Source organism: Astatotilapia calliptera, chromosome 1 (genome assembly GCF_964374335.1).
Source record: "Astatotilapia calliptera chromosome 1, fAstCal68.1, whole genome shotgun sequence".
Taxonomy (NCBI): Eukaryota; Metazoa; Chordata; class Actinopteri; order Cichliformes; family Cichlidae; genus Astatotilapia; species Astatotilapia calliptera.
This window is the reverse complement of record NC_137422.1, coordinates 27,742,183-27,756,130: the sequence shown is the minus strand read 5'-3', so window position 1 is coordinate 27,756,130 and position 13,948 is coordinate 27,742,183. Positions and strand designations below refer to the sequence as shown.

General features: G+C 40.0%; 1 protein-coding gene across 7 annotated transcripts in view; it reads left to right on the top strand.

Annotated features, from left to right (window-relative positions):
* The window catches only part of esrrga (estrogen-related receptor gamma a), a 71,907-nt gene that overhangs the window by 40,614 nt on the left and 17,345 nt on the right, over nucleotides 1-13,948 (top strand). For 5 of the 7 annotated variants that reach the window (XM_026171454.2, XM_026171444.2, XM_026171479.2 and 2 more), the window contains one exon: nucleotides 2,630-2,812. In XM_026171454.2, the coding sequence (XP_026027239.2) occupies nucleotides 2,630-2,812 (183 nt within the window). The remainder of the gene's footprint in view (nucleotides 1-2,629; nucleotides 2,813-13,948) is intronic. The other 2 variants (XM_026171471.2, XM_026171462.2) reach the window with 1 other exon arrangement.

Here is a 13,948-nt window from a genome sequence, read left to right as displayed (position 1 = left end):
GTGCTGACTTTAACAACTAGATGTGCAGAGGATCTGATGTCGTGTGTGGAAGAAACTACAAAATGACGGGCAACTGACTGCACACAAAATAATTTTCAACAAAATATCGTATTACCTTAGTAGACAGTGCTCAAGCAATAACCAGGAGTCATTGTTTAGAGCCCCTAAGTGAAAGGAATTGCTTTTCCATCAGTTTCTGTCCTAATGGAAACAGTTGGCCAGTAAAAACATTTCAACTTACACACACACATAAACAGAAACACAGTAGTGAGAAGCCCATCTGTTTGGGACCATGTTTATCTCCCTGTTTCTGCTGCTACCAGTTTGGGATCATAACATTTTATATGTGTAATATTTCACCATAAAGGTATTCATTTAGCACCAGTTGGATTGGCTGCAGTTTTTTAAAGAATAAAACCGCAGCCAAAGCCTGATGAGTAAAAATTAACAAGGGAAAGAGTGACTGAGAGTGACAGAGAGACAGGTAGAGACAGAGAGGGAGAAAGACCGAGTCGTTTCTCAGAGAGAGAGGAGGGAAGAGGGGTGAGAGAAAAGGAGGGAGGGAGACCAGCCAGAGCCCTAATCCGGATTAAATCCAATCTGGCAACCGCATCAAACTAGAGTTAGCTCTCTAGCTAACCGTCTGCCTCCACACACACGTCACACACACACACACCCATATGCAGTGCAGATTGAGCAGTGTTTAGCAGCTTGGTCCCCAAAGCCCATTTTGCTTAAAGCTGGAGCATATTCTGGTTTAGGCCAATATGCTGAATGGCTGCACAACAGCTTACTGGGACTTTTGCACTACTAATCATTGAAATGATGGGATAAAGTGAATATGTGTACACTATGTGTGTGTGTTTGTACTGTGTGTGTTTGCTTACACAAAGCACCTGTGAGCTATCTGAAGGCCTTCCTTGGCAGGCTATTTAATTTAAAATTATATTTAACTCTTTTTAGTCTTGTTAAACTATTCTTATCAGGCATCATAATTTGGAAGAGAATACAGGAAAAAAAATATGTATTTAATCTGTGCTAGTTACATCTGTTCCATAATATGAATGATTATTTCCATGAAGATAAATCTGTCCAACTTAAAATCAAATTTGCACATTTTAAAAAATACATTACAGTTAATGTAGACTTACTTTATCTCTCTTGTTCATTCTCTCTCTCACACAGTCAATACACACACGTTGTGTCCCTCTGTCTCTCCCTCAGATACACTCACACAGCCTATCTATCTGTTGCCCAATCCCTAGCTTCAGCGTCCCCATTGATTGTGTGAGAACAGAACAATAGCCCAGGGTTTGGAAATGGGCTTCCATTGATTCTAATTAGGGAAACATTAAATAAGATTTACCCACAGATACTGCAGTATATGTATACACTCACACACTGTGTATGTGTGGGTGTATGTAAGAGAATTGGGGGTGGTGGACAGTGTTAGATCAATACACAACTCATCCCCACAACTCTCTTTCACTCTCTCTTGCTGTTTATCTCTATCTAGCTGTCGCTCTCTGGACTCCTCCTGTCTGTCTTTTACAATCTATTCATGACTCACTTTCTACCTTTCTATCTTTTCCCATTTTTTCATTGCTAATCTTGCTCTCTTTTTCTATCCTTCACTTCACTCTTGCGCTTCTATCCTCTGTTATTATTCCCATGCTTGATTAGTCAGTGGATTAATTTGGAAGCAGGGTATCAGTCTGTTACTAATGGGCCATAGAGGTCTCATCACCACATGTCACCATTTCCAGCTGAGCCGTTTGGCTTTCAGTGTTATCTTTCCCTGCTGTATGTATCAGTGAAACTTCTTAAGACTGTCTTACAAAACAACAGTTTTGGGCATCTTGGATCAACTGGCGATAGAAGGCTATAACCACTGGAGAATCGAAAACATTTCAATACCTTGTTTGATTTTTTTTGTGCAGTCCTTTTTTATGTTTTGTGCTAAACTCTAAAAAGGCTTTCAGATAAGATCAACACTTGAAATTTGGTGTTTTTGAAGGAATAGTGTGTTTTTGGCAGATTCAAGGGTTGAAAGGTTTTAAATTTATGCTTATTGCAACGTGAACATCTGAAAATTGTGTGTTGATTTCATACTCCTAACGTTTCATACTCCTAATGTTTCATACTCCTAACGAGTCTGAATTTACATGCTTCATTTTTGCGTATGGGAATACAGACAGGTGAGAAATTAAAGGGAAAAAGAGCACCATGTGATATATTGGTCCAAAATCTGCAATAGTTCTTCAGTGGGATGACTCCAAGGTGAAAGCATACGATTCACATCATTTTACGGAACAATTTAGTGACCTAGGTGATCATTAATTTGCAATCACTGTTCACTCCATGGGGAGATGTGGTCCCAAACAATGCAAGCAAAATGCACCCCCTATCAAAATAGATCCACCAGTTCTCCTTCATTTGTCCACTGTGCGTGTTTGTCTTAAATATAGCTTAAGACGTATGTGTTACCAGCAGGCCATAATATGAGATTTGCACATGACCTTTCATATTTTTGTACCGGACTGGGGTGAAACAACTTGTAGCCTTACACGACAAAAATTCACCATTTCTCTGTCTCTGTGTCTTTCTCCTTGTCTGGTGGTCATGTCAGTTGCCTTTGGCTGCCTTGCAGATAACAAAATCGTATCTCACCTGCTGGTGGCTGAGCCAGAGAAGATTTATGCCATGCCGGACCCGACAGTACCAGACAGCGACATCAAGGCCCTGACTACGCTGTGTGACCTGGCAGACAGAGAGCTGGTGGTCAACATTGGTTGGGCCAAACATATTCCAGGTAGGGAAAAAGAAAATTCTCCTGTGCCCTTTCTCTCACAGGTTCATTACTAAAAGCGAGGAATTTAAGAATTTAATCTTCTTAAACTAACTTAAACTAACCTCTTTTCTCTCGTAATCTGATAAAATTTGGAGCTGGAGTACAAGATCGCAAAATTAACATAATAACTCAAGTGATTCAAGATGAGGTCTATGGCAAAATGTTTAGCTTTTGTTTCAGCGAATAAAAACTTATTGAACAAGACTATGCTGAACATCCATATGTACATACACAAAAGGACTCAAATATATGCACAGGCACACATGTAATGTAGATTTAATTTGTTGTTTTGAGTCATGCCTGTGTTTTCTCTGTCCTTACCCTTTTTACAAGTAAGTGGCTCAAGTTAGGCAGGTTATGTACTGGGCTCAGAGTGCATGTGGGCATGTACGTTCGTGTGTGTGTGTGTGTGTGTGTGTGTGTGTGTGTGTGTGTGTGTGTGTGTGTGTGTGTGTGTGTGTGCAGCTTTCTGTATAAAGCGAGCGAAGCGCAACGATTGCTTGGCGGAGGAGAGAAGATGGCGTGATTAGATGAACGAGGAAGGCAATCCACTGCTCACAGAGAAAGATAGAACTCTTCATCTTCCCTGTGTGTGTGTGTGTGTGTGTGTGTGTGTGTGTGTGTGTGTGTGTGTGTGTGTGTGTGTGTGTGTGTGTGTGTGTGTGTGTGTGTGTGTGTGTGTGTGTGTTTGTGTGAAGTGAACACCTTATGAAATCCTCACTGTTTACAGCGCTGAACACCTATCTAATACTCACACTCACACCAAGCTCACACAAACACCCATACATGTCCACACACAAAGTGATCTACTGTTCACTCAGGTTGGAAAGGATTGTCAGAAAGAAATACGCCTCCTCTACGTTCTTTATCAGCCTCTCACACACGCATGCACACAAACGCACACACACACACACAAAGAATAGAGTCAGATAGACCTGTTAACCTTTTTTCAGCCATCTAGTTCCACATCTTGTCGTGCATGTGTGTGTGTGGTGACTCTCTGCAGGTTGCACATGTGAACACACACATGCACAAGTCTTTGCTCTCCATGGTACAGTAATTTTTTTAATCAAATTGATGGAGAGAGACAGAGAGACAAAGAAAAAAAAGACAGAGGCAGAGAGAGGGGAGGTGAAGCCAATTTATGCTTCATGATATGGCTGCGATGTGCCGCATACACACGCGCGCGCACACACCCATACACGCACACAAAGGCTGCTAACAGTGGTAACAACGTGTCAAGGCAAGCGCCAGGCAGCTAATTTGAAGTCATTAGATGTCTGCCGTACTGGCAACAATTTGTTACGCTCTCACACACACAAACACACCCAGAAAAACACATCACATACACACACTGAGTTAAGAGCCGTCTGTGGATAGCGAGGAGCCTAAATTGTAAACTAATTTAAACATCACTCAGCGTTAGAGAGGCTGCCTGCAAGACAGGCCCCCGGATAACAAGGCAAGGGTACGCGCGTTTGTGTGTGTCAGTGTGTGTGTCATGTTTGACACACACAGTCACCCGACGTTAGAGACTTTTGACACCACACACGCACATATTCACGCATATCTCTTTGATTGGTTCTTTTATTCTAAGACTTATGTGTGTGCACGCTGATTTCCATACTGATATGGCCTTATGCAAACATTTGATATGTCATTAGGAGAGGAAAATGAGGTTTCAGACACACTGAGTGTATCTGGTTATCCCACAAGGAATCATGCGCGTGTACTTCACAGATCCGCGTGTTTCAAAGAGAGTGATGAAATGCGGGCAAATATATAAACACAGATGTGCCACATAAGGCTTTTTTGCTGATTCAAACGGTGACAAGACATAGACAAATGACTCCAAACGTGCACACATTTTCATACAGTGGTACGTGAGCAGGAAACGGTCACACTCTGAAACTGCGGGCCTGTGGAAATATCAGAAGTTATTATTCAGAGGCCATGAAAGGCCTTACCATCCAATATGGATTAGTAAAGCGAAGATCTCATTTTAATAGCTCTCAAAGAGACAACTCCAGTTGCGTATTAGGCTACATGTCATCGTCAAGTGTGTATGCGTGTTTGAAGGAGGAAAGAAGAGCAGTCAGGTGAGAAGAGCGGGGGAAGAACAGCAAATATTTAAACAGGAGCAAATGAGAGAGTGAATTAAAAGAAAGAAAGGCCATTCAAATGAGCCATTTATCTGTCAGTAGAATTAGTCTTTTCATCCTCTTTTCTTTCTTCTTACTCTCTCTTTCTCTCTGTCTTTCTCTTTCTCTCTCTCTCTCCTTCCATAATAGCTAAATGACTACCGGGCAGTCATACTAGCAGCTCTTATCTAGACTCATGAACACAAAAGAGCGAGACAGACAAGCGAGCACTTGACTTGACGAAAGAGCAAGGAACGAACAAATGAATGAATCAACGAATGAGAGCTAGAACCTATAACGCCGTCTATTTTAACAGAACTAGAGGCCTTGCCATTAGTGCTTTTTTTTTTCACAATCCCCCCTCCCCTGTTCTGTCTTTATTCACGAAAGAAATTGCTCTTGGGCCACCCCCCACATCCCCTCCACTATTCTCTTGCTTCCCTATCTCCTCTAACTTGCTCTTTCTTTTCTTACAGTCTTTCTTCCTCTTTTTCTTTCTTTCCCCTTTCAATTTTGACACTCGGGATAAGCAGTCTATGTGCCAGCAGTAGCACGGCATGATTGAGTTGTAAAAAAATGGGGGATGGGAGGTGAAGAGGGGTTTGCCATCGGTTCGTTTATTTAATCGGTCTTTATGGAGATAGAGAAGAAGGGGTTTGGACTTTGGTGGTGATGGAATAACAGGTGAGGAACACTTCCTTCTTGTTCTGCATACTTTTCTCTTTTTCTTTTACATTCACTGTCTTTAATATGTCTCTTTATTGTTTTTTCCCTTTTCCCCCTCTATTCCTCTTATATGGATTTGGAGATGAACTTGGGGGTTAAAACACTCTGGTGTGAGCATAGTTGAGGTTCAGCTGTTATCACATTCGCAGTGTGCTTTAGCTTTTGTACTTCAAAAAAGCTATTTTGAATTTATATATCAAGCGTAATGAATCTCTTAAAGTAATTTTGTACATTAATTATATGAGTAGGCTTATTCAAAACAAATAACACTGTGTAACGTTTACAGCTGAAGCCAATAACCGCTTTAGAAAATTTTGACTTATGCTCTTTTTTTCTGTTTTATTCCCTAGTAAGTAACATATTCCTTCTTCCCTGCTAGTTATTACAAATGGACATTTATTTTATTTTTTCTCTTATGCCCTGTTCTTTAGTCATTTATCGCAGCTGTTACCAGACTTTATTTCATTCTTGAGAGATGTTTGATTGCTCTCTTTATTTTCTCTTTGTCTCTTTATTTTCTTTTTTCTGTTGTTCTATGTTGATGATTATTCAAAATATAATCTTATTTATACAACTTGCCATACCGAAAGTATTTTAGTAATTGATTAGAAACGTACACAGGTATAATAGTGGCAAAGTTCAGGTGTAGAATAACACATGCGTTGAAAGAACAGGAAATGGGATGTGAACAGTCTAGATAACCTGGATACTCCCAGAGAGCATTTAACACAATACTGTTTTGACCCATTGGCTAAATACCCCACCCCCCCCACCCTTCCCTCTTAAAACTGTCCTGTGACGTCCTCCTTTTGCTCTCTATCCCTCTGTGTCTTTCTGTCTTTCCCTCATTTTCTCCCCCTCCCTGACCTGACCTCCCACCCTCTCTCTCTGTGGTATTCTTAACCTCTTCATTATCAAGTCACCATCATTTCTCAACCCCTATCCCCTCCCATGGTCCTCTTCTCACATCCTCCCAGCCAGCGACCACTGACTGGAAGGCCAGTGCTCGTTGGTTTTGCTTATGTGTTCAGATTGAGATGATTATCCTGATCGCTATTTGAAATGTGCCTCTCTACAAACGTTGACATATCGCAGTAAAGCAGCCAAAGAGGAAAGTCGCCCTCAGATTTTGTAGCCAGTGTTCGTTTCTTCTGGTGTTTCTCTTTTGGACATGTTTTAAACGGTTTTCACTTAGAGATTTAGCCAACCAGTCGAGCAGTTAGCCGTTCTGTCTGTTAGTTAGCCAATCAGTGAGTCAAGTAACTACACAGCCAGTCAATCAGCCAGAGAGGCAGCCAGTAGTCAGCAAATATTGATTAATAGAAGTGTCCTGCTCCTTTTAGCAAATCAAATGTTGAGTCTCGGCAGTCATGGGGAACCTTTAGACACACATACATATACACACGCGTACATATGGATGCTTGACTCTGAAACTGCAGCTCACTAAATTAACACTGACACACATTATAAGACTTCACAATGAGCTCTGAAAGATGCAAAACAGCTCTGTGTGCGTGTGCATGTGTGTGTTTGCTCACATCTGTGCGCATGTAGAGTGAGACAGATGTAAAAGCCCAGACTGGTGATGTGATGATGTCACTCTACAGCCCTCCTGATTAAGTCTGGTGATGTCATCAATCAGCAAAGAGGTTGCTCCGCTTAGTAACAGAGTGGTAAATCAGAAGAAAAACAACCCACACAAACAAGTGAGCTCTCCTGGCATCAAACTTCTAAAATAATATTATTGCCTCCTTTTGTCCTAATTTCTTCCCTCACTGTTCATTATTGTGAATTCCCTACTACATTTTACAGTATTTCTCCCCCTCAAAGATATTGCCCCTAAGATTCCATGAAATAAACGCGCGGAAATACACATGGAAACAACTAGACGCACAAGCAGATATGCCCCCATTCTGTCGGCTAAGGCTAGCTCACCTTGACAGTCACAGCATGGTGGGTGCCTTCTTAAGCACAAACACAACACACAAAAAATACAGTGCATTCACATGGACATACACATATAGCTCACCATACAGACATTATATTTTTTGACAGTGTAAAAGCAAACAGAAATACAGGTGATTTATAACTTGTGCTCTCATTTATTCTCCTAAACCTTCACGTCTTTACGTGCATAACATGATAAAAGGTTATGTTTGTGTGGAAAACGATGACATTTAAAACAAGATTTTTAACAGCAGATGTTTTAAAAATGTTTAATGGTAGAAAACTCTTGCGAATTCCTGAGATTTGCCTGAATGGAGAGTAAACACCAGTGATCTGTTAGCCAGAAAACAAAGGTGTTGATACTGGACATTTTACATTCAATCACTAGATTTTGTTCCTATGCTTATAAACTCACTTTAAATGACAATAAAGACTCTACCCAATCTATATGCTGATGGGGTCAAACTCATAAATATGACTTTATTAGAGTTTGATTTAGATTTAGTATTTGATTTAGTTCATTGCCTTGGTCATTCTTGCCATTGTTATCGAGGGTCTCAGGGTCTTCAGTACGTAATTTTTATGTGTGTTTCTAGTCTCTGTTGATTTTCTCTGAGCTCTGTTTGGCGTGTTTGATTTCCATTTCTGCTCATCCCTGAGCTAGATAACACATTTAGAGGCTGAGGTCTTGGTTTCAAGTATATGTGTTTGCTCATGTGAGCGCATGTGTTTGTCTGTTTCGTTGTCCACATTCATGCAAAAGAGTTATCTTATTTTCCAGTGCACCAGCACCATGATTTCCTCTTGCAGCCCATACAAACAAACACATCACTGTTTGCAGATGAAAACAAATATTGATGAAATCAAATTAGGAAAAGAATATTTGATATCTGAGCTTAATGTTTGGATTAAGTTGGGCTTTCTTTATTGGATTAAGCCTGTGGGTATTGGAAGCATGTCATCAATATGAGAGAACAGAGGCGAAACCATTTTCATTTCTTTGTACGCTGCTTTTTTCTTTCTTGCCTACTTGGTTGTAACTTTTTTCTTCTATTCACTTTTGTTTCTTTTCTATGTCATTATGCAGTTTTATCAACTGAATAAATGTTTTAAAATCAAATCACAATTTGAGCCCACAGATCTGCCGATATCAATTAATCTGACAAAGTAATGTGTAAAAAATAATTCTTAAATTAATCACCTTCATATCTGAAGGTTAACCTCTGGGTAATATTTATATACTACAGTATCTTGATGTAATATTAAAGAATCCCTACTATATTTACATTGCAGTAAATAGATATATAGCCATTCTCTACACTGCCACATATTTGTCAACAATGTTTCCATAAAGACGATCCTATGATGAGACTCAAACACCCAGCTTCAGGTGGTTACCTTAAAAATGCACAATAATATGTACATTCACATACACACTGCCATTGGGATAACAACAAATAAAGTCTAAGTCCCAAAATCTGTACTTCCTCGAGCAACCTCTTGGCCTGGCTCAGCGGTATGTCCACAGCGGTATGTCCTTTGTTAAAAGGCCCAGTTAAACGTGTTTACAGTCTGGTAAGAGAAAAATAATCTTTGGTATGTCGCCCCTTATAACAACTACAAACTAGGGGCATGGCCCCCTTCACTGTGAGGTAACTGCCAACACATGGACTATAGCCACAGCTGTCTCCTATGCTTCACCTCCACTAATGTCTTCCTGTAAGGCACACCCCATCCAAGAAGTTTGCGCTCCATTTGCTGAGTAAAACTGCAGTATTTTATTTGTATGCAACTTAGCACTAATTATTAGGAAGCTGTTTCAGTGCGGTGAGTGGATGCTTAAAAACCAGTGGATGATGTCATGGTGGCTACATCCATGTATGTGTCACTCAAAATAAGACCCGAATCAAAAAATGAAGTTGCATGAAAGTAATGGCAGTCCGGAACAAGAAAACTAATAGCAGTGTGTTAAGACTCACGCTAATTTTAAAATTGATGTCTGATGAAAATGTGTTTTTGGAACGGCCTCTCATTACAAGTAATTTTAATTATTGTGATTCTAATTTCTAAAAGGAAAAAGAGTCACACATTTCTTCAGTGGATAGATGGGTTTCAGTTCAAGTAAAAGCTCAGCGGTCCATTGCTGTTTTTTTTTCTTATTAGTTTGATTACATTTGCAAATCAAATTCATTTGTCTATCAGCCTTTGAGACACAGCCCGCAATCTGAGTACACTGACTAATCTGCATCAAATAATATCTGTCACACACAACACACACACGAGAAACAAGCTGCATACATTGGCGCACACCAGCCTGCATACACAAACACTTACTTCCCTGGGCACACAAACATACGCTTCTAAAAACACATACACATATTCATAAGGAAGCACTGATACGTAGTGAATGCAGACAAATGCACACATACGCATACATGCACAGTTTTATAATATGTGAAATCAGACGAGCAGTAACAAATAAATCAGCACACCATCTGAGCCCATCATCATCTAAGTCATTATTAGCAAACAGTCAGCTTTTACTACTTTCAATTTGCTTGTGTGTGTGTGTGTGTGTGTGGTTGTCCAAGAAAGAGAGAAAGAGAGATGATGTGATGTGATATGATATGATATGATATGCTGGCGGGGCATAAAGATAGATGATCATAATTACGCACAGGCCAAACTCCATTTCAAATCATCATCATCCTATTCTATCTGTTGGAGCGCACATGTACACACACACACACACACACACACACACACACCAAAAGCAATATAAAGAGTTCACACACATACAGGGATCCAGTGACACCCACACACACACTTAACACACCTATGCCTGCCACAAATCTAGTGGAAGGAGGGACCGACTTGTCATGGCATCACATTATTTCTGGCGGTTCATGCAAAGTTCACAGACAGGCATGAAATAGTTATTCTCTAGTTCCTCTTTCTGCTTATCTATCCACCTTTCCTCATGGTTTCTGTCTGCATCTTCCATTTTATTCTTTTTTTATTTTCCTATTTGCTGTCCTAATTCTCTCTTTCTCCACCTATCATTGCTCCTTCACTACTTATTTCTTTTCCCTTTCCTACTGCTTCTCCTGCCTTCTCTTTCTCCTCTACTTCCCTTATCTCCCATTCATGTTTGTGTTTATTTGTTTATTCCTTACCCCCCTTTGTTATTCTATTGTTTTCCTTCCTGTCTCCCTTTGCGCTCCTGTTTCTTCCACCTTCCTTCCTCCTTCATCCATCGTTCTTAAATAATGGCCTGGAGGATTCATCCTTTCCATCAGACAATAAGCAGGTGGGAAAATAGGATTGGAGCGTGCCTGTCACCAGCTGGGAACAACTTATGGCCTGTGCACACAACACACACACACACACACACACACACACACACACACACACACACACACACATACAATAAACACTTTAGGGTGGTCCCTTTGCCAAAGTGTTGGATAACAGTTTTAAAAGGTCACTTATGATGAATTCCGAACAATTCAGCCTTATTTGAAATTATTTTTTAAATCATCAATTTTCATAACGATTCATTAGTTTTGTACTTTTGTTGTTGTTTTTTTAAACATCCAGAGATCAGACAGTAAACACTGGCAAACATTATGGAAAAATGTGGTTTACACCACTGGTTGACGAGTGGTCGCTTGCAGTCACTATGTAAAATTGGTCAAACAGTGGTATGTGACACTAGACTGAAAATCCCTTTATAATTCCTTGGTTGCAGGGGTTTTCTGTTGTTTATAAGGAAGGTGCAGACTTGTCGGAGATGAATGGTAGTGAATCTTTGAGGCAGTCACCTTCAAAGCACAATCTGTGCCTTTTAAAAAGGGATGTTTTCCATTTCTGGTGTGTGTCACACATTTTCAAGTTTCAAGTCACTACTGCTTGGTGAATCGTTGGCAAGTGTTTGCAGGCAAGTTGGTGTCTTCCATACAACCACAGCTATCTGCTAATGCTAATGACCAAACCGATTTTCATCCAGCAAAAGCCAGCAACCTGCAGCAATCACTTGCCAACCAGTGCCAGAAAGCAGTGGTTACAAAGGCCTGTGTGATTGAGGCTTGCGCTGGTGCAGAAATAAGACAATGCCAAATTTGCTTTGTTTTTACTCTATGCACATTTGAATAGATGTATTCCCTCCAAAAAGGGAGGATATATGTGCTTTTCTTGACCTTTTGACAAACTCTCTTACCACAAATGTTTTCAGATCTTTTTTTTCTCTTTTCTTTTCTTTCTGCTTGAGCACTTCAGTGATGTTTTGCCACTTTTGCCACCTGCTATAGGGCAAATGACTGGGGCCTATGGTCTCAGTGCTTCACTGTGCACAAGTGCATAGAACAGACACACAGGGTAGTAATAATATGTGTATTTTTGTGTCTATTTAATCTTGATGGGATGTTTCATCTGCAGACGGCTATCACAGCTGGCCGCCTTATTGTCTGGGTGAGACTGATTGAGTCAGTGAGTGAAAGTGTGTGTGTGTGTCTGTGTGTGTGGGGGTTTTTTTTCAGTTTCGCTGTTAGTCTGCATGCAGGTGTGTATACCAATATACAAGTTTTTGTTTACTTATTGAATAACAAATGTATTTTTATATATCATTATATTTTATATGTATATCTATATAACCACTATAGAGCAACATGGCATTGTGTACATTTGTGTGCATTGTGAATGTGTGCTGTCCATCAAGCCACACACATAGCCGTACCAAACCATTGGCTTGGTTGCTGATGATGACATATGAGTTCCTGGCCCTGGTAATGGCTGTTAAATCTCATAATTACACGCTTCTTTATTGCAATGCATAATGACCCCGCAGCACTATTGGACAATTAATTAAGATTTTCAGCCCAGGCTTTTTCAGGCCCAGATGAGGAGGTGGAATGAGGTCTAATGTTCTTGTCTTCAAGCTACGACATTATGGTATGGTGCTGTAGGAAAGAAGGCTCTGTGTGCATCCGTTTTCATCTTTGTCTTTATTTCAGTCTTTTTAAGTCGCTCTCTCATTCTCTCTGTTCTCCCTCTCCTCATTGCTCCAATTGTTGAGCCCTTTCCTTCGATGCTTGTCCTCAATGATGATATTGGAGACCATATCTCTAATCTGTGAATGGTAAATTAATCCCTGTGGAATTTCTGGGGTCCTCTCTCTATGAACAGCTACGGGGGATTAGGAAGATAAAATCAACACAGCCTTATAATCTCATATACTGACACAAGGCATGTACAGTACAGGGACCATTGTTTTAAAGCTAATGGTCAGCAGGTTTCTACTTCTTTATACATCAATAGTGCTTAACAGAAAAAAAAAGTCTGTTTCATGACCGTTAAAATTTTTTACCTCTTTTGAACTCTGTGTTCTTACTGGATATATTTTACGTACTTTTTAAATAAGCATTCATTTTTGCTGTTTGGACAGACAATGGATTTTTTCCAGAGTGTTGCAGGATATTGTTTTGAAAAGATAATCCACCAAAGGATCAATAGACTGTCACAAGTCGTGTAATTGGACAAGCTGGGAGAGTAAATTCAGCCAAATTAGATGGATAGATTAAGTTGGTGGCAATTAGGAGAATAACGTAACAAAAAATAAGTTCAGTTGCCTAATACAATTTCATTGAAGAATGAAGAAATTCATATATAAACACAAGTAATATTTACATATCTTACAATTTCAACATCGTAATCATTTTTGTCCGTGAAAGTGTTGATCAGCAGTTTTATATGTGTTTTGAATTTGTGTGTGCCATGTGCAGACATAGTGAGTTGGTGTGTAAGCTGCTCAGCTGTGTGTTGACATGGTTCCCCTGACAAATTTGTGCTCACATGCACATCCTCACAGACACACACACAGAGTGGTCATTCCTGCCGTCATGAGCATTATATTGATGGGAGGAAGGAAAGGTAGAGGGTGAGAGAAAGATAGATGGACGCAATGAAGAAAAAGTTTTTAAATAGGCAAATGAGAAATATAATCTTTGACAATATTGCATAAAGTTCTCAGCATTTATTTCTCCAAGAAATTCTCAAATAGAGCCGACCTCTGTCACTTTAGCGGTGCTCTTCATTCCCTGTGAAGTCAAGAAGGCTTGGCCCTGTGGAACTTGCAGTGTACATGCACACATACACACTCCTTGACATAGCCCTAGTGGAGCTAGAAGTGGGTAATTAAAATGTAAATATTGATATTTTATTATTTGAAATGGCTCCACTGCAATGCTCTTAATGTCACTCCATCTGTCGTCTCCACGGAGACTTG